This window comes from Hippichthys cyanospilos, chromosome 11 (genome assembly GCF_059441005.1).
Source record: "Hippichthys cyanospilos isolate Australia breed blue-spotted pipefish chromosome 11, RoL_Hcya_1.0, whole genome shotgun sequence".
In the NCBI taxonomy this organism is placed as follows: domain Eukaryota; kingdom Metazoa; phylum Chordata; class Actinopteri; order Syngnathiformes; family Syngnathidae; genus Hippichthys; species Hippichthys cyanospilos.
In genome coordinates, this window is record NC_142379.1 from 11,106,408 (window position 1) to 11,131,725 (window position 25,318).

The window sequence follows — 25,318 nt, forward strand, 5'->3', positions numbered from 1 at the left end:
TATGCAAAACCTGTGGTCTGGACGGATTATCTCAGCAAAGCAGAAGTGCTCACAAACACATTTTCAGGCTGATTTCACAACAATGATTAAAAAGTCTTTTCATCTTATAAAAAAATGTGTTTCCTTTATTTTTCCTTTATATATGTTTCCATTGTCATGACTCCATATTAGGGAGGAGGTACAGGGTGGCCGGGATCACCCCTTGTCTCCCTCTGGCCCCTCCCACACCTAGGGGAACATTTTATAGCTGTGATTTGTGATTTTGCTTGTTGATGCATGTTTGATTTCAATTGTGATCACACGACCCGTTATGAACTCTTCTATCCACGCGCGAACAGGTGAAACCAAAAGGTTGTTGCTATGACAACAACTCGTGGCAGGCTACTGGCCTGCACACTCTTAGACATTCACAATTTGCGTGTGCAGTAATTATCATTATGATGGGTCTTTTACTTTGAGTCTAATCAGCAGAGAGCGCTGGTGACGAAGTAAATGTACGTAAATGTAAGTAAATATACTCAAACGTGGAGCAATCGGCCCTTGCATTTTGCAGAATCAACTCAGATTATCGTGAGATTGGTAAAAATCTCTTCAAAAAGCGCAGTTTTTGAACAAGTTGTGTTGTTGATGTCTGTGAAAGTCTTAACAACTTAAAATAAAGAAAGTTAGATTATAGCTATAAAAATCGGGCCTTGTCAGCAACAGAAACAATCCAATGCCATTTTCCAAGACATACAGTATTTTTTGCTAGGTTTGATTGGTATGAGTGTGAAAAGTAGTACACAATGGACATTCGTTTAGATGTGCTGCAGCCCAAATGCATTAGCTTGACATTTATATTATTTGAAAAACAGTCCTAAAACAACAACTAAATAAAACATCACAACATAGTCAAAAAGTGAGCAGTTGTCAATGCTGTGAATGTTTTTTTTTAATCCCCTTTCTGCTCCATTTAGAATGCAAGCAGTACTCTGATATATGAATAAATATAATTTGTAACTCATAACATTCACACCTCATCTCATTTCAGCCTTTCCCATTGAAAAGAATGGAACTTTCATCAATCCATATATTTGATTATTAATTTCAAAGACCTCTTCCCATGTATTTTATAAACAAGCACAAACGGTATATCACTCAATTGCAATAGATAATATCAGATTTACATACAAAAAGGCTTTTTGTCACAGGATATGCTTAGAGCAATTTGACTTTTTAAATAGAAAAGACAGTATTTATTTTCACGAATTAGAGTTATTAATTTATTAAACACTTTGACTTGCTGTCTATTAAGCCACTGGTCCTTAAATAGGTGTGTACACATTAGGTTACGTGAAGGAACATCAGGGGGTACGTGAGGTTTGAACAGGGGGCAAAACTAATTTAACGTTTTTTATTGACATGACAGAAACGGTACTTTTTTTCAAATTAAGAGCAAATTAATTGCAAAATGAAGCAACTTCTTGCTAATTTGTGTTATAGTTATGCCTTTGCAAAATTTTGTATGGACAGAACACCGACTGAAGCAGATTTACATCCCGGTATTCTTTTCATAGCTTTTTGCCGTACACAACATGCCGGGAGACGAGAAAGTGCCAGCCATCTGCAACTTCGGCCTCTTTTCTACTTTCCATTTCCTAAGCAAACTGGCGCTGGTGTCCTAGTCCTCCCAAGTACTCACAAGTGTAGACACAGAGTTGAGAAATCGATAGAAGTGCTCACAAGCGCCCACCTCCGGCGAGTGCTTTGGTTCCTCATGGCACGCCCTTCCATGAAACATGGCCCCACAAACGCATGGATCATCCACCAACTGCAGCGGGCTCATGTCTGACTGAAGCAGACTTATGTCAGGGATCAGAAACCAGCTGCCGCCCAGTCCGTGGCGTTCACTTCCCTAAAAGCTCCACATCTCCAAATCTGTTCCTTCATTGCTTCAATTTTTCATGAGCAAAATTAAGCTTTTTTTTTTTTTTTTTTTTTTTTTTTTTTACACCCAGTGTGATTTTAAAATGTCATCTAAACTGCAATTTCCATTTGAATTTGCTTAATCTATGGTGTGAAAATGTTGTGTGATTCAGGAGAATCCGTACGTGATGCTGCGGTCAGATCACCAGGAACTGGAGGGAAACGAGCGCTACGAAGGTTTCTGCGTGGACATGCTGAAGGAGCTGGCTGCCATACTTAAGTTCAAGTATCGTATCCGGCTGGTGGGGGACGGACTGTACGGCGTCCCTGGAGCTAACGGAACATGGAGCGGTATGGTGGGAGAGCTTATTTCCAGGGTATGTAATACAGTATATGTATAAATGAACATGTTTATCTCATCAAATATACATACCGTGAGGTGTATTCTCAAGGGTCTTGTATTCAAACATCAACAGACTCTCAAGGGGAAAAAGTACTGAGTGATACAGATTTCTAATTTGTCCCAATTTTGTTCAATAATATGCCCTGTGGTGAACATTGGTTTACATTGTCGTCTTTGAATATCCTACTGAAAGTTCTGCCTAATTATCAGTTATTTGGATGAACATTTTTTTACTGAAATTTAAACTTTGCGTAGAAGAAGACTATTTTACTCTCAAGAAACAAAGATTTTAGACAAATGTTTCCGAATGAATTTTGAAACAAATTAAGCGGCAACAAACCACAATAGTGTTTTTTTTCCTTTTTTTTGCCATTTCAAACTGATTAAGCTAGATTTGTTGAAAAGTGATCAATAGGAAGGGCAACTGTCAGTTGAGTCATTTATGTTTATTAAACTCTCTTTAAAAAATAAGACAGCTCTTGTATAATGGGCCGTTGAGTGTTGCTAGGCGCTAATACCATCTTGTTCCGCTCGCTGCTGCGCACGCTGCTATCAGCTAATGTTGGAGCCGCCGCTAATTGCTAACAACAGGCACCAAGTAATCAGTGTCAGCATAATTAAGTCATTTTTAGCGTCTTTAAATGCTATTCTGCTGATTTACCAAGAGGCGATGAAAGGAAGAACACAAAACTCACCATCAACAAAGCTCTTGAGGTCAACAGCCTCTTCCAGATAAGCTATTAACTGTACAGCTTGGTGGAAACACGTCTTTTAGAGACATTCAAGTTGAGGTACAGACAAAGACAAACTTAAGAAGGGTACTTGGAGGTGGTGTGATAGAGATGATACTTGGGTGATTTGTCCTAATACAAATGGAAGTCATTGCGTATGCAAAGCGAGACACTTCTGTTCTTGTTATTTATACCAGCGTCTCGGAGATTCACCTTCAGAGAGACTATAGTTGAGGTCAACTGTACTTTTTTTTACAAAACAGTATACAGTAGAACTTTATTTGTTCGGTGACCCGAGGTGATGTGTTTTATTGAAATAAATGCAAATGCAATTAATCCATTCCAGCCTCAAAAGTACCTCTGTTTTTATTATGTAAGTGGTATCCTTTATTTCAGACTGATACCAGTAAAGGTATTGTATTTAACTCTTGAGTAGTCATCAATACCATTACCAAGTACCCATATCACTAGGCTTTTGATACCACCCCTGCCCCCCCCACAAAAAAAAAATCACTTATAAGAATTACTAATATAGCTTTTGTCTTAAGGTTTCATGAAATTACTGGCAATTTTATATTTTGTAATTTCCAGTTCGGAATGGTTAAACTGCTCCAAGAGAGCAGCCAATACTCATTTTAGCTGCAATTGCAGGTACCACTATCTTGAAATAGGGCCAGGTGCGATACCGATACTTGTCATATGTGTAATTAAAGTATACGGCAATATAGAAATACTGTGGAACCTGGAGTTATGAGTTGAATTTGTTCCATGATCCAGTTCTCAAACCGAGGTGATGTCTCCTGTTAAAAACCAATGGAAATGCAATCATTCTGTTCAAGCCACTGAACAAAATTATATTCACATTATTTTAATTGGACAGTGGTTAAAAATACACTTCTTTGTAATATATAGTTACTAATAGATGAAAACGCAGTTTATTGTGATGTTTACACAGTAATGTTTATATTCACCACCATCCATAATACAGTTGGTGATGGACGTGGTTGCCATTTAAGGCAAAAAAAACAAACAAACAAACAACCCTTAAGCATGGAGCCAGTCATGTTTATGCATTACAAGAAAAAGCACACACTTTCTGCAGCTATTCCAAGACTGTTTGTAAACCACAAATGATGTATAACGTCTGGCAATTTTCTTTTAAAAATAGTGTTTATAGACCAAATTGTTAGTAAAACAGGTCATGTGTAAACCTAGGTTCCACTGCACTTAAGTTCAGCAGGGTACACAGGGTATGTTTCACTGTCAGTGCAACTAAATTTGATGTTGCAGCAACCAACATTTAAAGGGGAAGTCAAGTCGTCCTTACAAAAGGCCGAAAAAAAATAAAAAGAAGAATAAAATGAAAGCTCAGTGAATGGCAGTGAGAGTAAAACATGGGGACACTAGTTTTCTTTGTACCTGCCATTGCATGTCAAACAATACATTATTTCACTGCACTGCTTAAACAGCGGTCACATAACCTAAGATAACAATTAAACATACCAGGGGGACTCCAGAAAAGTGCACTTTCATTTTTTTTAAATTCTTTTCAATGATTACTAAGGTGTAATAAGAAACTGAACCGCAGACATTTTTTCTTCCAACACTAGAAGGCATAACAGCAGGCAGGCAGAGAAATCCAGTTATCAATATTAATATTCTATTGTCACATAAATAATTCAGCCGCTGTTACGACTGCGTGTTCATTTCGCAGAGGATCTGCCTTTGTAGAAATTGCCTCGACGGCTGCTCCCCGCGTGTGGCTTCCTTCCGGCGCAGGGTGCAGCCGATCAGACTTTCAAACGACTGTGAGTTTCAAAAAAAAAAAAGAAAAGGAAGAAAGAAAAAGATGAGGCAGTGGTTTGGTACAGCGGATGATGAAGGGCGCGAGCCTGTAGGCTCGTCGGGGAGCAGGAAACACGAGGCCACCGTGTGCAATGTGCTAGTGTGTGTCCGGACCGCGGACTTAAACATGAATGGACTAACAAATGTGGCTGAAGCCATAGGGTAACCGTCCTGCGTTCCCTGTGTTACTGATAACTTTTGTTGTTTCTTTTTCACTTGAAGACACTGTTGTCAGGGTTTTTTAATGCCATTATTATGCGGAATGGGGCTTGTGCTGTAAGAGGTGACAGCAAAACAAAGAGGAAAAGTGTTCCTCATCGGAAATGCTTTAAATGGCTGTGCTGACAGTTTACATATGATTCTAAACACATCCAGATCCCCACTTATGGGGTTGTTCATACTTGAACCTCATTATCTCAGCTGTTTATTTTTACATCCCCCTTCATTTTTTTTTTATTTCAAATGAGTTGTACAGGTGATCTGTAACCTCTACAACATTAATACATAGAGGTACAACATTAAAAGTGAAATAAAATGGGAACTTGTATCATATGGACTCAAAATTTTTACAGCAAAGTTTGGGGCATTTTGAACAAGGATGTGTAGATGATATAATAAGAAATAGTAGTGCAGTGCCATGATTGAAGTACAGCCTGAGCAGAAGGTGAGGGTTCAAAGGCCACGCTTTTACAGTAAGTGTTTGATTAATTATGGAACAAATCTAACAAAGAACAGCAGGTCATGCATTTGCAGCGGCATCTGCAGTGATGCGGTGTCCCCCCCGCCCCCCTATCATTCTCCCTCCCCATTCGTCACAATCGCCTTCATTCTCCCGCAGCGGCCCAAGTGCTGCTCCTTCTACTTTGTGTCCCTCAGGGAGATGAAGACTCCCTCGCAGTTACATTTTACTGTCTTGTTTTCTTGTTGGGCCATTTTGTTACCGTGTTTTACCAGCCACTGCTTCGACCACTTATTTGAGCCGCTATATAAATGTGTTTCCCAAACTTTCGGCCAAAGCTAAGTGTGTTTTCAGACCAAGGCTACATCTACGTGATTGTGTACACCTAAGCAATCTAACGAGATTACAAACCAAGATGTGGATCAGCACAAAACTGATCCTTTCAATTCTGTAGATGCCAACCCTATACAAATGTATAGTGTACATTTAGAATAAAGACAGAACGTATCTGCACATGTATAATTTTGGTTCCAGTTAACTATATCAAGCACCAACAAAGCTACCAAATGTGTTGCATTTATTTTAAGACTTTGTAGTGTCTACATCGGTTCAGCTAGGTTCAAGAGGTCTTTGTGCGTGACATGGAACTATTCACTGTCTGTGTTTCAGAAAGCTGACTTGGCAGTCGCCGGCCTCACCATAACAGCGGAGCGAGAAAAGGTCATTGACTTCTCCAAACCCTTCATGACCCTTGGCATTAGCATCATGTACCGCGTCCACCTGGTGAGTTACATCCCACACGGTCCAGGCTAGTGACGGACATTACTGTCATTCCAGCCTGCTGATGGGTTACAAACAAAAGAAACTTTCTGAATTTTTCTGTACATTCTGCTTTACACGTTTTGCATTACCTACAGTTTTGCCATTGGAGCAGTTTTGTTTTCTGTCACCCAAGTTGTGTTCTCACTTGTTGCATTTTCAGCAAGTGAAGTGAAGGGATAAAATTATATATATATATATATATATATATATATATATATATATATATATATATATATATATATATATATATATATATATATATATATATATATATATATATATATATCTTTGCCTTCTTTGTTTTCTTCTTCATCTCCTTTTTATTCAAAATACTCCTGTTGTATGCCTTTCTTCTTTGCAATAATTATAATACAACATGTTTTTTTAAAGTAAAATGTTCACAAACTTGTGATATTTTTTGAGCGAGTCTTTCCCTGCAACACAGCGTATGTCTGTAAGAAAGGTCTGTGCAGGAAACTGTGGGGCAAACATAATTTCCTGCGGAGGTTTGAGGCAAATACTTTTTGTCAATCTATTTTTATAAAGTTGACTTATCCACAACATGGTCAACTTTTTTCCTAGCTCGCATTAAAAGCTTCGAAAACAACAAAAAATCTGTTCCCCAGTGTATTGCATCCACTCCTAAAAAGTATTGTCTCAATGATGAAAGGATGCTAAAAGACATTCAGTGTATCTTGGATTAGTAATGTGACAAAAAGAAAAAAATTGAAATCTGTCATAATGCTAAATGTGCTTGAAAAGGCTCTTTCAATGTGAGGACAATTTAAAAAATCAGATTCAGCATTCTGAAGAAGTTCAGACTTTTGCAATGGGGAGGGAATTCTGTCAAAGGTTTTTATATGGCCTAGTGAAAATTTGATTAAAAAAATGCCTTCAAATTAGAGTACAGCAGTATTACTAGATTTTTCATTGTTATCAAATTACATCTCACTTCTTCCATTTTGTTTCAGTTAAACTGACACATTTCAGTGATAAATACCCACTGATTGTTTTTGGGGGGTCAGGCCAAATTTCTGTGAAGTCAATGACTCAAAATGAGTAAAGTTTCCAAAACTGACACTTGCCCAAAATTCGACATCACTTACTGGGGAGAGAAGAGTTGTGGACAACAGAAGATGTCATGTACGAAAAAAGTCAGTTGGGGTTTTGTTGTGATTTTTTTATGGTGAGCATCTAAAGTACCATATTTTCCTCACTATAAGGCGCACCAGATTATTAGGCCCACTCTCAATTAATGACATATTTTCAAACTTTTTCCATATATAAGACACACCAGATTATAAGGCGCACCCTCAATTAATGACATATTTTTAAACTTTTTCAATCACAATATAGTAATGCTCAAAGTAATAACAATAATAACTCAAATAATAACTCTAAACTCTCAATAGCATAATAACTCAATGTCAATATGACCAATCTTGTTCAACTGTAAACACTCAAAAGAAACAGGTAAAGCTTACTTTATCAGTTCATTCCCCATCTATGAATCCCAATCTCAAAATCGATCCATATATAAGGCGCACCTGATTATCACACCTGATTATAAGGCGCACCATTAGCTTTTTAAAAATATTAAGGCTTTTAGGTGCGCCTTATAGTGCAGAAAATACGGTACTCTGTCCCTCTTTTTCTTTATTTGTTTGTTTTTTTTAGAAAATTCGACCAAGATGGCCACCCCTTGTCACATTGCTCCTTGTGTCCCTCTACATGGTTACGCAATGCAGCCCAAACAAAAGTGTATAAACCGTACAGCGTGGTGCAAACAGGGTTAATGTCTTTTGCCTCTACCTTGCGCCCTTCTTAACCTCTCTTGTATCGAGAGAGCAAACCCAAGCAAGAAACCTTGGATCAACTTAAGTGCAGCAGGATGCGAGCCAATGTTTGCAGAATCAGAGGCCCATTAATCAGGGCCGCTCTCCTCTAACACCCAAGGTGACCCAAGGAGCGCTTAGCATAGCACCGATTGCAGCTTGAAGTGTCTTTTGTCATCCTTCAGGAGCATTTATTCCCATTCTCTATTGCTGTCCTGTTTCCCATTCTTGTAAGCCTCCCCTCTTTTGTACCTCCCCATGGTCAGCGCACAGTACTAATAGGAGGACCAGCTAGGCACTCAATTGAGCAGTTGGGGAGAATCAATCGATGGCCTCAGCAGGTGCGGCTTTAAATGGCGGCCGGGTAGCATTGCGCCTCTGAAGTAGGAGGCAGACACGTGGCTGACATCCCGCTGGGTTTACACAAACACGCGCACGCACGATGCCCGGTTGAATTGGAACAAACATGACCCGGTTGGCGCACTATTCTTTGGTAAGTGGTCGTTACGAAGAGGGCAATTTACAATCAAAGACCCACTTATGAGTAGAGGGATTGAAAATAAAAGGGCAAAGGTGAAGGTTGTTTGTTTCATTTCATTGCAATTTCTTGGCATCTGTTGCCATTTCTCTCATCCGACGCTGTTCAAGTCTTGTTCGACTGCACTTGTAATCCAATAGTGACGGAGTATTTGCAGCATGCAGCATTGCTCTGCTGAGAGATATTTTTAGACATAGGGATTTTTCACTCAATCTGGAAAACTGTCATTTTAATTGATTTTAATCAAAGAAATAAAACCGACATTTTTTTCATGGTTTGTTCAAAATGGTCAGGTAACATGATGTATGCCACAAATAGGTTGTCAGTAAATTTTTAAACACATCTGGTAAACCACTCATCCAGCATTCTGACACTTGCACAAAACTTCAATGTCACAATTTAGCTCATTTTCAAATCGGTCATTTTCAAAATGACAAATTAATTCAGTTGAATTAATTAGAATTGCATTGTCCATCTATGGACTGAAAGGTGTATATAAAACTATAATCGGATGATTTGGAATCATTCATGTTGTATATTTATAGTTGAAACTTTAACTGTAAACATTTAGGGTTATCTTTCAGAGTTAATTCACTTTCATTCCGATCCCCTAAACAGATCATTTTTATTTCCATTATATATTATATATTGTAAATAATGATTCAAGATGTGAAAAAATAAGAACTCAACTATTGTCCTTCATCGGTTTGACCTTGAAGTTTCCACAGTAAACTCTTTTAAATTTAAAACGACACCGGCAAAAATCATGCTATGTTTTGTATATATCAGCAGACAGTTCATGCGCGTGCCACTTTTGGCCTCCGACGGTTGTCATAGTTATGAGCAGTGACACAGTGTAACCTTGAGCTATTGGCATCCTGGTCTCAAAGAGACGTTCGCTCCTGTCACCTTCATCATCTCCGCTACAAAGCAAAGTGAGGCAAAGTAGTCCTTAAGAGAAGTCAATACAGTCCTATCCTTCAAGCCAGGGACTCTTAAGTCAAAGTAGCGACTAGTCGTAGTAGGTGTGTTGCATAAATAATCACAGAGGTTCATTCGGGCTGAAAAGAAGCTGTGTCAGTTTCAGCAGCAAGCCTGAAGGCAGAGTCTGGCATACAAACCTTTATTGACTCACACACATAATGCTATGACTGTGTGTCGGAGTCACATGCTAGTATATATTAGCCACTCATACATCTAAATGGAATTTACTCCTATACCCACTGTATACATTATAGCTATTTCAAATATTTAGTTTGTTTTGCACCAAAGTGACTGTTGTCAATGGTTGCTAATTTAATGCTTTTTAATGCAGTTTTTAATGCAGCTTAAAATAGTGATTGACAAATACATTTTTCGGGCGCACTACCAATTATCGTAGACATAGAGACCGATAAACCATACTGAATGCCATTCGTTTCAAGAAATCAAAGAATATTTATTGCATAAAAGGCAACATTTTTGAATAATACACATCCAAAGAGTTAACTTGATTTAAATTGCTTAGGATCGCTCTGTCAACACAGAAAACGCCTGTGGCATATGCGCACACACACACACACACACACCCACACACGATGTCTCATCATCGTGAATTATTAGCTAGCTGGATTTTAGTCTACATGCTACTTAGGTGCCCACTTACCAGCAAAAGCTAGCCTAGAAGGCCAGCTAGGATTCAAAACAAGGCAATGCAACTTTATTTATATAGCGCATGTAATACACAACGTAATTCAATGTGCTTTTATGGTTAATAGTTCTCTTTGAACTTACCAAATTTTGAAGGACAATATCTCTCATGGCGGGCACTGTGCCTGCGCATGTGTGTGTAGTACCACTGCCAAATATCACTTTCACTTCTGATTGGCTCTGGCTCTTTCATGGCGGACCAATCAGATGCTGCTTTGCGTGGGTGCACCAATATGAATAATAACGGCCCTGATAATCGGTCTTACCGAAACAAATGTAATGGCTGCACTCAACTTCACATACAGGATGGATGTTGGTGCCAGGAACAGTAAATGGTGTGTTTTCAAATTAAAAGCAAATTAATTAGAACACAAAGTAATTCATGCACTTGTGTACCAGACCATATTGTTTATTGTAAACCACAACTAGTGAGCCTTTAAATTGTGTAGTTTTATCACACATTTTCATCAGTGGCGCAATTCAATTGCATTGGCTACTTGGCTGGAAAAAAAAAAAAAAAAAAAAAACATAAAAACCCCAGAGATATATCAATTTCAAACAGTGTGCTATTGTGTTACATGTGTACAGCAGAGCTCAAGAGGGGGTGAGATGATGTTGTGAGTGACCTTGCGACCTCGACTGAATCAACCGCTCCCTCTTTAGATTGCCCCTTTAAGAGCAGGGGGGGGGGTACAAAAGATAAAAAAGAAGTAAATGACTAAGGAGTATGCTGAGGGAGGAGAAAAAAGGATGAGAGCAGAGATGCAAGCCAAGAAGAAGAGTTGAAATGACAATGGGAAGTGTCCTTCACTGAGTCAGTATTCATGCAGGCATTCTCCAGGGGCAAACATTGTGGGATGCATATAAAGAGGCGGGATGAATAGGTGAAATCCTTGACTGGATAACCTCAACAGCTACTTCAGACACGCAAAAGACAAAACAAGACCATCAAATGTCAAAAAGAAAATAGCTTCTTCTAGTTCTTAATCGAAGCATGTCTTTTTTCCCCCCAAATTGCCTTTACATTTGTTATGTTAGGACACTTTTTTTTTTGCTATGTCAGTACTGTAAGTAAGCAAGTACTAGTTCAAGGTTTTGAGCTGTTGCCATGTATCATTTCTGGTTGATAATTAAGTGGAATGTACGCTTACCAACGTTGGCAATATTAGCTTAACCCTTTGAGGGGCAGCAGCTTCAAAACGTCACCAAGGGATTACAACACAAGCCCAAAACCATGCAAGAAATCTTTACCATGGAATTATCAATTTAACATTTAAGTTTATATGAGGAAAGCAATAAACACCCTTGCTCAACCAAATCCAGAACAGGAACAGCAAAGAGACATCGCATGATATCATCACACAATTGTCCACTGCAGCACGCACAGCAAATCTCACATCATAAATGCACAGGTATATATAATAAAGTAAAATGTATTGTATTTCCAGTCCTAATAATAACAGAAGTGTTTTCAGTGACATTAATACTAAACCATGCATAACCTGTTACATATGTGCATTTGCAGTTAACCCACAGACCCTTGGTTTGAATCATGTTTTTCACATCTGGAATCATTTTTCCCAAAAGGATATAATATAAATCAAATGATTTGTTTAAGAATCAGAATGTTGCCATTATAAAACCTTGATGGTAAATGTGCGATAAGAAATGAACTCTGTAAGAAATTAATGCACCCCTAATGTTTCCAATAGAATACCCGCTAATCGTCATTAGCAATATTAGCTTAAGCCTTTGAAATGCAGCAAATCAAAAACGTCACCTCATGCCCCAAAAGATATCTTTACGATGGATTAATTAACATAGCATAGCCCTGTTGTTTGTGTTTTGTGTTTTACGTGTCATGCGATCTACCCATAGTACCTTCGTGATTGACCAGTTGACAGTGATCGACTCATGAGAGATTAACCGGCACATAACCAAAACAATAAATAAGTAAATAAATATAAAAATCTCTATTTGTAATTAATCGATCCTTATTTCGTAATATGATTCCACTTCAGTGTTCGAGTGTTCATCAAAACCAATTCTGATGTTTGTTTTTTTTTTCAAATCAACCGCAATGCTTGGTTCTGCCAGCAGAGGTTGCTAGCTGACACAGAAGCTCCCCGAAATTATACCATTATCCCAAAAAAGGCTAAATGGCCACAAATGGCCCAATAAGGCTTAATTTGAGCATGAATAAAAATGCACCTACATTATTCTTTAGATTGAAGCCTGATGAGATATTAAAAGCATCTGTTTTGCGTTCAGTCCGTGTTCAAGTCGGCCATTTTTTTCTGCTCTACGCATGCGCGGCCCGAACGACCCACAGATCGACTGACTTCGCCTGGTAATCTGGTGTGACGTCATCTCAATTTGCATATTCAACTCAAACCCAAAGGCTCAGCTCCACAAATGCAAAGGATCACACTCGAGATTCACGCAAAGTTGTAAAGTCATGTCTCGTGAGAGTCATACGAATGTTGACACACGCATACGTCTTTTTGACATCGATATTACGCCATATAGATGGTGTACCATTCTATTTCCATCCTACCACGAGCTAATCTTCCCACATTTTCTTATTGGAATATAACTAAACATTCGTGTTTTGCTAATCAGCCATACTTTCACAAGAGTAACAATGACATGTTTTCTGTCATACATTACATCACATTGCAACTAGAGGGGAAAAACAAAAAGCTCCTGGACGACTGGAGCAGCCACATCTTCTTCGACTACGAGACGTAGACACTGGGCTGCCCGTGCCCACGTTGTCAATGAGTGACAGCACAAACAACTCTTGACATGCGTGACACACAAACACAAACACAGCATTGTGGTCTCTCTGGCTGTCATGCGCAAACAAACACTCTCCTCCAAATACAGTGAGCACACAGGCCAAGCGTGCTTGAAAGCACTTGGGACTGTCTGTACTCAATATTTGCTTACAAGTTATTATTAAAAAGTGCGCTAACCTTTCAGTGACACTCCGCCGGCAATTATAGACACGGGAAGTCACATCTGCTGTCGGAAGTGATTCATCTCATCGCACTAGGTTATTAAAGAACTGGCATGGTTCTGACCTCGAAGAAGCGTAGACATAAGTGGCGTATAACAAATCAATTACCAGAATGTTTTTACTGTGTTTCCTTTTCCATCACTGTACAAGACCACAGCCATATTTTGTATGACGGGACTTTTGCGGCTTCTTATTAAACTGTTCATCACTGTCTCATTATTAGTGAGTATTGATTTATTATTGGAACACATTTAGACCATTTAGCAAAATAAATTTGCTTTATAAATGCATAACATTGACTCACATTATACTTGGATTGATAGTTGGGGAATAAATTTAATTCATTAATTTTCAAAATTGTGAAATTGATGTTTTGCAAAAGTGTCAGAATGCTAAACGAGTGGTTTACATATTAAAAGACATGTTTAATAGTTATTACATATGTAACCAATTCAGTGCCATCTCTTTTCTGACCTTTCGTTACCCTAACAGTTAAATAGATAATTACCTAGAATTGAAAGTCTAGACTCATTAAAGATACATAAAAATCCATCTTTGGGATTGACTGAGGTAATTGTGACATTCTAGCAAGTCATGAACAAGCTATGAATGTTAAGTTTGTGTTAAAACCGATTTTAAATTAGTTTACATTAACATTGTCAAAATACTTCATGATTTTTTTTTTTTTTTAATAAATCAAACCTCTAAATAGATGTTTGTTGGTTTACGACTTTAATTCAAATCGATTAAAACCGTAATCATCCAAGATGACTGGTGAAAATAAAGATTTTATTTTTTGGCCGAATCACTCAGTCCTATTTGGATTTCTGAGTGATGCAATCCAAAAATTATTTAAAAAATTATTATTATTATAAAAATTATTTGCTTTAATTCTAACAAACTATTGATTGTACATAATTTACTAAAGTCTAATATCTCAATGCAAACACTTAATGTGAAATTTCAGAGACGGGTTACAAATTTAAAAAAAACAAAAACAAAACAATAACCTACAGTATATACAAGCCTAAAAATGTATTGCTTCCTTGTTTTTTTTTTTCCTCAGCAAGTTTCTTATGTTCTGTGGTCAACACTAAACCAATGTATGACACCAACAAAAATCCAACCTTTGAAAAACTAACCAGGAATGTGTTATATGTGAGGGGTAGTTTTAGAAAAGTTTTACTTCTTGCTGGTGGCCCTAATTAAAAACGTATAATCCCTCCTAGCCTCCCCAAAAGTCATTAAGCCATTAAGTGTTCATTTTATGCAGAACATATGTAGAAATAAAGCAAATTAAAAAAATTCTACTGTGAGTGTGCCAAACGAATATGGTTGCCAGGGATAGTGGCATTTCTAGATTATTTGAATTGCAGTTGTTTTGCGTTAAGAGCGTGGGCACAGAAGAAATTAAACTTGTAAGTCAAGGCACCACTGTATTTATCAGTTTTTTTTTTGTTATGGATGCAAAAAATGTTTTTAATGATTCAGGCTTTATGAAAACACAATGGGGAAAAAACTGCTAAAAGGCACCATTAGGGTCCTTTTATATTATAAAAGGAGACATACTGAATCGAAGTAAAATGGAAATGTGGATACTTTTTATGCAGCTCCATTTGCAAAATAGTGTGTCTGTTGCAGCCTCCGAGCAAATTATTTGCCCCGCAGCTTTTGAGAGCCTGACTTTGTCTTAATACAAACATATTAAAGCAGCATAACACACTTTTTTTTTACTTTTTCTTTTCAAACCATGTGCTCTCACTCTCCATTTTGGATCTTTTGGCCACCATCTGTTGGCATCGCTGCAGCTCTCTTCATCTTTGTAATGGCACCGCGGTGGGAACTTAAATGCGTAGAAGAGGGCCTGGCAGTTAACAGAACGCTGCTTCAGCACGCAGACAGCAAAGAAGAAGAAGAGGAGGAGGAGGCGTGTCAGCAGCAAGGGCCATTAGCGCAGCCACAGCAGCAGCAACACGTTTTCATCATCATGGGCGTTAACATTCTCATCATGCCTCCAAAGTATCCGTTCTCGCCTCTTTTGCTCTGCCAGCCTAATGCCTCAATGAATGTTCATCTCGGCGCAGCTCTAAATGGGCCTCGTTGATCATAACAAATCCGCAACAAAATGATTCCACCCGTGTGCCGCGAAATTAATTATGCTCGGGGCAACGCAATATATTAGCGAGGCGTTCTGGCATTCATGGTGTCCCAGGAGATTTCATCATTGGGCTAATTTTTTCCACGGGCTGATGTATCGGTAAATAAAGAGTCAATTGTCTAACAATTGTTCATGTGATCGCTCCGCTGTTTTACTGTTCCGTTGACCCTTTCATCGTGGCAAAGCAGATGGCATATTTCTGTAGAAGTGGATCTTTAACACGCATCCACGAACACACACGTGGCACACACGCATGCAGTATAAGTGGACATATTACTGTGACACTGCTTCACGAGTAATTGGTTCTATATAGAGGACAGTGGCTGTTGGCGATAGATAATCAAACACTATAGCCTCACTGGTCTTTTACTTACTAACTGTGGGGGGTAGTGATTACATAGAAGTACTATGTAGCTATTAGGCTTTGGCCGATAACCGCCGATATATTGCCGTTTTAAAAGTCATGCTTATTTAAAACTGTTAAAATCTGGCAAAACTGAAACGTTTATTTACCTCCTGCGTTGTCTGCATTAAAGGCAATTGGACTGTGCAGCTCTCACTGCGTATCATACGTGAGTCCTCCTCTGCTGCAGTAGCCAATCACATTTCCTGCTTCATGGGCTTCAATATCAATATAATTTTGGTCTTTTGGCAAAACTACCGTGGGTAACATTGTTAAAATGTTAGCATATGCTAGCGTTTTATATGGTATCGCTCGAGGTAGGACGCGAGCCCGTTTTAGAGTGGCTGAACAAACTACAATCAAGTGACGGTAGTTTATTTCAAATCAAATTTTTTTCTTTAAATCTTCAAATCTGCAAAAGATATATAGTCATTTTGTACTAAATGCCCATATTTCAGTTTATATACGTTTATATTTATTTTAATTTAGCATGCTACCCATTTGTCATTATAACAAATGCTGTATTATACATTTTGTTTAAAATAAAACTGCTTTTATAATGTAAAAAACTCATATATTTGAGAGCTGTAATTTCAATACTGTGATACCATGATATTTTTGCTCAAGGTTACCATACCGTCAGAATCTGATATCGGCCCATGCCTTGTTACTATACTTAGTTGCTTTATTTTTTTTTAGGTATCTGTCCTTTGTCACATTTTTACTATTATGTCAAATTTTAGCATTTATTCACAAGAGCCAGTTGTTCAAAAGGTAAATCTGACTGGATTTTGGATTTCAGATGGGATCAAATCTTGAAAATGAGAGTAAAAGATTCTGAAATGGGAGTCCATCATGTAATCCAGTCCTAGTTATAATCTGAATGAAACATTCAAATTTGTGTCGTTCGAAACATTTCAGTATAGAAACTGCAAAACTCTGATTAACAATTGTTAAGCACCAAATTAGCAAAATTGCACCAGGCAACATTTACACACTACACATTTAACCATTATCAGCCTGTTCAAATAGTGACAAAAAAACATGTTGGTGAAAAAAACAACAACACTGTTGCCTAAAGTTTTAAAAACAGAACAAACAAAAAAACAGGATTATGCTGAACACAACTGAGGGTAAGATTTCAAGGTAGATTTCAGGAAGACAGTGTAGCAAAACTTAAAAATTGATCAAATATCATTCTGTGTCACGTTTTAATTTATATTTTGCATTAGATGTAGACATAAGTTACCATTTGTGACTTTTAGTAAAGTTAAAAAAATTAAATAAAATTGATGTTGCTCCCATTAAATAACCCCCCAACAGATTTAAATAATAAACAACAATTAGATTTTGTCTGCCATTTATCAATTTCTCCATTCATTCATTATTGTGTTGAATTTGAAGGAATGAAATGACTGAGTTGAATTGTCAGTCGTCACAATACTATTCTACAATATAGGCAACATGCACAATCCAAGTACATCCGATGGAAAGGTGGCATCAAAAATTGTGTCCTTACCCCTTTCAAAATTCACCGTTACAGGTCTGGCTGTAAAGGTTTTTTTTTCCATGCAGCTTTATTTTATATCGTGGTACATTATTTCCCTGGTGTGCTTAAATTTGCCCCCCTGCTGATCTGATTATTCTTTTTCGAACGCCGCCCAGTAATTGACTCACATATACTTTTATTACATTGTATTGTTTAGCACTTGACATAAATTGTGGAAATTCATATTTTTACAGGCTGATCCTTGGGAATAGGAAGTCCTATTTGCCATGTTGTATCAATATTCAGCATCACCACACAGCAGTATTTACTGTCCAAGGGAGACCTGCTTTATGACTTGATCTGAATGTTTACATGCAAACAAGAGCATATAATCGTAATGCTATCAGTTTACAACAGGGAAATCTATACTTATCACACTCAACTAGCATTGTTTACTGCCACACTGTTGCGGACAGCTGTAAATGTTGATCAACTCGCAGTAAACTCGGCCTGTGGGCCGTAATGAAGAACTTTGACCACTAATTATTCTCATTGACCGTATTGAGATGATGCTGTTGATGTGTTCGCCATTGACTTTCAAACTTAAACTGCTTTTACGGGTTGGATGTAGTGATTTTAACATGATCAAAGTTGAACATGTTAAACGTGGTCCTGTGTGTTTGTTTCAGGGTCGCCGTCCAGGCTACTTCTCATTTTTGGACCCGTTCTCTCCTGGTGTGTGGCTTTTCATGCTGCTGGCCTACTTGGCCGTGAGTTGCGTGCTATTCCTGGTGGCCAGGTAGACACACGTACACATACTGTACTCACGACAAACATTTGCATAATGTTTTTTGGTTCATATAAAATTGAACTGTTTGGTTGGGTTGCCTTTACATAATTTAGACACGGCTGAGAAAATAGAGATCATAAAAAGGGCATTTGGAGGAATCGTCGATCACTTGATCTATTTTTGTCTTTTACTGAAAACTGAACTGTTTTGCCAGAGAGGGTCACAGCTTCAACTATCATGTTTTTGGTGAAATGCATTTTAACAATCGATATAATACTTACTTTCAACAAAATGGTCAGAACACACTCTTGGGCGGCTCAAAATCTTTTTGATTAATCTTTGCAATTCATGTATTTCTTCTCATCGTTTGCTTTCTTTGATCCTTCACATTAGTGGAGTCTAACAATAATAACAGGTATTCCAACACCCTATTGATGCACCCGTGGACCATTGCAAAGCGGTTAGTGGGGAAAAAAATGAATGGATTAATGAGTGAACAAAAGTAGTGTTATAGAAACACATCTTTTTGCTTGCACAAGACCCAAAAATGGCTACCAAGTCTACAGGCATGGTTCCAAGATGTCATTTGATTACTATCTATAGCAGGTTATCCATTCATGGTTTAAACACATACCATTCATTTGGGGTACACACCCTCAAACATCATGTTTACTATGTCTGAATTTCCACCACATCTATTTTTAAATCCATGTACCGCCAACATAAATCACAGTCAGTGTTAAAAAAAAAAAAATCACATCAAGTAACATGTTTTTGAATAACAATTCACACATTAAGACGCTTCAAAAATGCAGTGTAGGCAGAGACTAACATCTTCATTGAAGCCCTGCTTTCTCAAATGACATTGAAGGTTTTTGGGTGCCATTGGAGAGATCACTAATGTTTCCGCTATCCAAAAGTCCGTGTGAAGTCATGGTGAAACGGTCTACTGGAAAAGGAGGAAACAAAAAAGACCAGAGAGAAGATCAGTGTTTGTGCGTTTGGTTCTACGGGGGCGAAGACACGTGTTTTTCTCCTCTACACTCGGTCTCTGCAGTTGATCATATCTAACACAAATAGAAAAGATGCTCTCTTGCTTGTGCTGTGTCTTCAGCCTAACACTGACACTTGGTGGTCAGATAGAGAATTGACACTCAAAACAAGTCTGCAAAAAAAAAAAAAAAAAACTCATAAAGTGTGTTATCACGTGGGAAAGAAAAAAAAAACTACAGTTGACGACTAATTTCCACAGAGCATCAGTGTGATTCAATATACTCCTGAAACCCCGATTTATTTGCATCCACGGTTGTGCCAATTTTGTCTCAGAAAAACAATAATGTTAATGGCATCCCGTCAAACGCATAAGACATCATTGGAAAGGTGAGGATATTGCTTAAGCTTAAAAAAATATATGTATATGTTTTTTTTTTTTATTCTGAAAATTAGTTTCCAAACTCCTGCAGAAAATGCATAACTTCAGTCATTTCTGACTGTGTTGCTTGTTGAGCAGCTGCCCTTAAAAAATGGATGCATATCTTGGTACCTATGTAGTGTGGTATAATTTGGAAACTGTCTAAAATATATTAGTTTTATCAAAACTCATGCTGCAAAGTTTTGATTCCACTTTAATTGATACTGTATCCCCTGTTTAAATATTTAATACATTCAAACGTTTCCTTGTTAAACATTTCTTCTGGCTGATTTTTATGCTTGAGATCGACTGCAGGAAGTTACAACTACAAACTTTTCTGAGCAGCACCCTTTCAAATATTACAAACTCCTGTTAAAGTGGGCAGCACATGAGAATAAGAAGTTAGTTGACACTCTGGAGGCAACTACAAGACTTTGTTACTGTTGGATTTAACTCCCTCTCCTTCCCTGTTTTACTTGCTTTTTATGTTAATGCCAATAGCTGAACTCACTTGTATTCCCACTCACGCTGCTTGCCTGCAGCTCAGTACACTGTTGCATGTCTTGTTCTCGGCAGATTGACACCTTACGAGTGGTACAACCCGCACCCCTGCCTGAAAGGACGTTGCAACCTGCTCATCAATCAGTACTCCCTGGGAAACAGCTTGTGGTTCCCAGTCGGGGGCTTCATGCAGCAAGGGTCCACCATTGCCCCCAGAGCGCTTTCCACGCGCTGTGTCAGCGGAGTGTGGTCAGTGTGCTGCACACATCATACAAGCTGTTGGCCTGCCATCTCGTCGTCATCATGTCTAGGCCTGTTTATTACCCCTGCACAATGTTTTAAGGAGATTGGTTAGAGCAGTCCTTTCTAAAGGGAAAATAAAAGTGAATTATAGCAATTTCTTTTAGATTCTTGAACATATGCAACTTTGGTGCAGATTGGTATTTTCTCAGCTTTATGATCTGGGTGATGCTTTGTGACTTGGAATGGCTTTCAGTCACAACTATGCATTCCAAATGGTAATAGCTTGAATTTCTTGACTTCTACCATTTTTTATAAAAAAAATCAATTGAAGGTATAACCATTTGATGGGAGTGTATATTTGTTATTTGCTGTAGAGGCAATGCAAATGGTCGTTTTTGGTTTTCACACCAGTTGCCTTCAGAAACCTTTTATATTGGTGGGCACTTAAATCTCGAAAAGCCAAATTTTCAGATTATCATTACACTTTTGTTGTAAACTGTTAAAAAAAAATCTGAAATCAGAAATGCTAAAGGAAATTCATACTGATATTCTTTGGTTAATTGTGTTGCATTTAATGTTACCAATGGGCACAGACTAATAACAGTTTAGTTTTCAGTTGTGTATCAAATATAGAGGGCATAAATTGGCCTGATCTTCCCTCCCAAGTTAGACAATCAATTCCTTCAATTATAATTCCTGTTGATGATTATTGCACTTTTATTAACAGTAGATGACTCAAATTTGTAAAACTGTAACTAAAAACATAAACCACTTGAAATGCTAATGTAAAATAAAATACAACAAAATGCCGTGCCCCTTATGCGTAATTTTTGATGAAGCTAGCTAACATGCTAGCTAATACGCTCATTTCTAGCTTAACAGGTATATATATATATATATATGTATATATATATATATATATATATATATATATATATATATATATATATATATATATATATATATATGCCACTGCTTCACACATCACCGGTGCATGACATTTTTTCCCCCTTTCATCCCGTGCCAAACATCATCCATCACCTTCAACCATGCCCTCCTCACGAACACACTGCCATGTCTTCTTGTCTAAGGTGTGCCGTCATTGTAATGCTCCTTGCTCTCCTTGGCTATTTATCTCTATACACCCGTCTGCTCATTTGCATAAGAGCCCACATATGCTCTCGTCTCCCGCGCGCAGGTGGGCGTTCACATTAATCATCATCTCCTCGTACACCGCCAACCTGGCCGCCTTCCTCACCGTTCAGAGGATGGAGGTGCCCATCGAGTCAGTGGATGACCTGGCAGATCAGACGGCCATCGAGTACGGCACCATGCACGGGGGCTCCACCATGACCTTTTTCCAGGTCAGGGCTTACGCACATCATTGCTTTTGATAGATGTTTATGGTGCTCAGTCAATATCAAACATGCGCCGATCGACCCAAGAGGCTTTTTAATCCATGGGTCATCTGTGATGTTGTCCGCCTGCTTACTTTCCTGTCGATCTCTAATCACAGGTTTCCTGCTTCCCCCACAACCACTCAACAGTTTTTCCCTCAGGAACTTGGGTGCAAGTTTGAAGTGATGCATCTACCATGACCTTAGTGAAAAAAAGTGGAAAATAAAGACAGAGTGTGTGATAGGGCAAGTGCGGCAGTGAAGAATGATATGGAGCAAAGGAATAATATACATTAGCCTGCTGGCTGCTTCCTTGTGTGCTTTATGGCCCACTGGACTGTTAATTATGTGGGTGAAGACAAGCTAAAAAAAAAGAAAAAGAGGAGAGCAAGTTAGAATGCTAAGTAAAGAATGTGTTCTGCGAGGTGAGCAGAGGAAAGACAACTTGCACAGAAAGTAACAGAGTGTGCACCACTCCTACTTCTGCTGGAAGGTCCCTTATTTCAAGTTGGAGCTAATATTTCTCCTAGAAAGCAGGACATACAATAGAATTTATGTCCCACGGTCAATCAATTGCCATACAAATAAAACCTTTTACAGTAAATTTAATAAATTATTTGTCGTAAACTAGGAGTGGGTCCTTTTAAAGGGGAATTCAAGTGAAAAATTATCTTTAAAGTAATGTCACCGTTGCCATTACTGATAAAAAACAGTTGCTCAGGTAACCAGCTACTGAAATGGATGAATTTAAACTCACGGGGCTGCATAAAACATATTGCAAAAAAACATTTTCACTTTATTACCCCTTTAAAAAGCTTTGCCTAGGGAAAGATGACGGGAAAGTACTTAAAGGGGAAGCCACTCCTTTTTATTTGTCTTAACAATTACATATTTACATTCATTTGTTTCTGCAAGGGGTCCCCAAACTTTTTATCACTGGTCAACGGGAGGGGTGGGGGGGGCGTTAAATCAATGCACATAAAGTGGCAAATACAATATGAATTCCAAACTAAAATATGAATGCCAAAATTAATAGGAGCCCTATGTTCGTTTCTCTCTTCTGGTATTGCCTGTTAAGAGCTATCTTTTTCTCTCCAAGTTGTAGGCTCGTCCCCTATCTTTTGATCTTTTCCCCTCCCCAAAGACATCTGTTTCTTATACATTTAATTTATTTGTGAGTGAAATTTAGGTGCTCAAGTGAACAAAACCTATCCGAGAGAATCCAGAAAATTAGTGAATTCCATGTCACTAAGAGGCCATAACATGGCGATAAAGCATTACTTTGGCCAAAAAAAGCTCCTTATGTCCAACCATATTCTTATCCAGTCTGCCCCAAGAGGGCAAAGCACTACTTTTGTGAAAAAGAAGCTCCTTAACTGACTATTTCTTGGCAGTAAAAAAATGGTAGAGAAGTACTTCTCTTGTCCTAAACAAGTTCCTTAACGCCAAACATCCGATTATTTTTGACACCATTATGCCATGAGATGGTGGCAAAGCACAACTTCTATAAAAAGAAGCTCCTCAGCTGACTTTAAACAGTTTCTTGGCACCAGAAGGCCATAAAATGGCTGCAAATCACTATTTTTGGCCAAACACTTTCTTAACTCCAAACGTCTAATTATTTTTTGACACTTGTTATGCCAGAAAATGACGACATAACTTTTGTCAAAAAAAGCTCCTCAACCTCAACATAGTTTCCTGGCACCAAAGTGCCACAAAATAGAGCACATGTTTTTCAGTTGGTAGTCACTTATCTTACCAACCACTTTTTCATTGTGGGGTCAATGCTCTTTTATTATTTAATGCTACAAACACAATCAAATAGAAGTGTGACCTGATTCTGTGCAAAACTCTAGAGGCTGGATAACAAATCCAACAAAAATAAATTTGTCTTCACCTCTGGCAAAACTTGCGCACTGATGATACGGTCTGTCACATCTCCGCAGAACTCCCGTTACCAGACGTACCAACGAATGTGGAACTTCATGCACTCCAAGCAGCCCAGCGTGTTTGTGAAGAGCACAGAGGAGGGCATCGCTCGAGTCCTCAACTCCAACTACGCCTACCTGCTGGAGAGCACCATGAACGAATACTACCGCCAGAGGAACTGCAACCTGACGCAGATAGGCGGGCTGCTCGACACCAAGGGCTACGGTATCGGAATGCCGCTGGGTGAGTGGGGGAAACGGTCGGGAATCTCATTCATCTAAAATAAATCCATCGGAGGATCCTTCAAATCATCGTGAGGCTTTGAACAAAACTTGAGCAGCAAGAGAATTAGTTGGAGTAAAAAGTTAAATTGAAAAGTAGCGCCTGAGCAAATGCAAACTATTAGTAGCTGTCACAGCGGGGAGAGATGATGCAAAAAAAAAACGTGAGACAAATTCAAACAGGCTTTAATAGAGTGTCTCTTTCCATGCTCTGATGGGAGAAGGCAAGATAAGAGAATGTGAAATTTGACTCCCCGTTGCGACGTGACTCGCTGCTTGCTCGGAGACTCAAATGTCTGTCGTCGTTTCTGCTTTGATCGGTGTTGAATAGAAGTTTCGATTGAGGGGAAAACACCTTAAAAGTAAACAGGAGTCATTTAAATTCCTCTCAAGGATGGATAATCCCGCCATGACTTTGCCTCAAACAAAAGCCTCCCATTGGATAACCCAAGTGTGCTTCAATATAACATTGTTTTAATAAAGTTGGTCTTGATTTTACAAGTACAGTGGTACCTCAAGTTTTTTGAGATAGCAGCAGTTGTTCCGTAAATGTTGTGCTTTCCTTGCAAGACTAAACAGCTAAACAGTGACAGGAATGAAGGCTTCTTCAAAATAGAGGCTTAAAGGGTTAGACGTGATATTTAATGCTACTCCAAGTTGTATTTTACTGTCCAACAAATATCAAATCAAAAGAATTATAGCATGTGCATCTAAAATAACCTCATAACTTTAAAAGTCGCTTGCTTCATGCGAACACATTATAGGAAACGTTATAGACAGGCTGCATAGCATTGGCGTTTCAGAATAACCCTTTAAGTAGTAGTTTTCAGTAGTGTTCTACTGTAAGCTAGTAGAACACATATACAACAATACTCGCAGGCATATTCCTTATCCTCTGCAAAAACTACTACTATTACAGTCGCTTATTGTGGAACAGACATCCATGTAATCTAAAAATAGTTGGATCAAAAATAACCCAAGTGTAGGTCAAAAAATGACTAGCCCAATATTTAAGCCAGTTTGCCCGAATTTTGTGGGTTGTTTTATACAAAATATCACATATTTGGGGATGTTTTGCACAAAACAACCCATTTGTTTGCAAACCATTCCTGAAAGTTGGGTAAATTTGACCTGAATATTGGGTTGGTCTTTTTTTGACTCATAATTCGGTTACTTTTAAACCAACTGTTTTAGAGTGCATAGAAAGACATGTTTTAAAATATCACTCATGTTAATTTAACAGGAGT

The 25,318-nt window shown here is 38.3% G+C and overlaps 1 protein-coding gene across 2 annotated transcripts in view; it reads left to right on the forward strand.

Annotated features, from left to right (window-relative positions):
• Positions 1–25,318, forward strand: part of grik4 (glutamate receptor, ionotropic, kainate 4) — a 296,763-nt gene that overhangs the window by 266,799 nt on the left and 4,646 nt on the right. For both annotated transcript variants that reach the window (XM_088427398.1, XM_088427399.1), the window contains 6 exons: positions 2,079–2,282; positions 6,233–6,346; positions 18,209–18,318; positions 20,297–20,470; positions 21,663–21,828; positions 23,808–24,033. In XM_088427398.1, the coding sequence (XP_088283524.1) occupies positions 2,079–2,282; positions 6,233–6,346; positions 18,209–18,318; positions 20,297–20,470; positions 21,663–21,828; positions 23,808–24,033 (994 nt within the window). The remainder of the gene's footprint in view (positions 1–2,078; positions 2,283–6,232; positions 6,347–18,208; positions 18,319–20,296; positions 20,471–21,662; positions 21,829–23,807; positions 24,034–25,318) is intronic.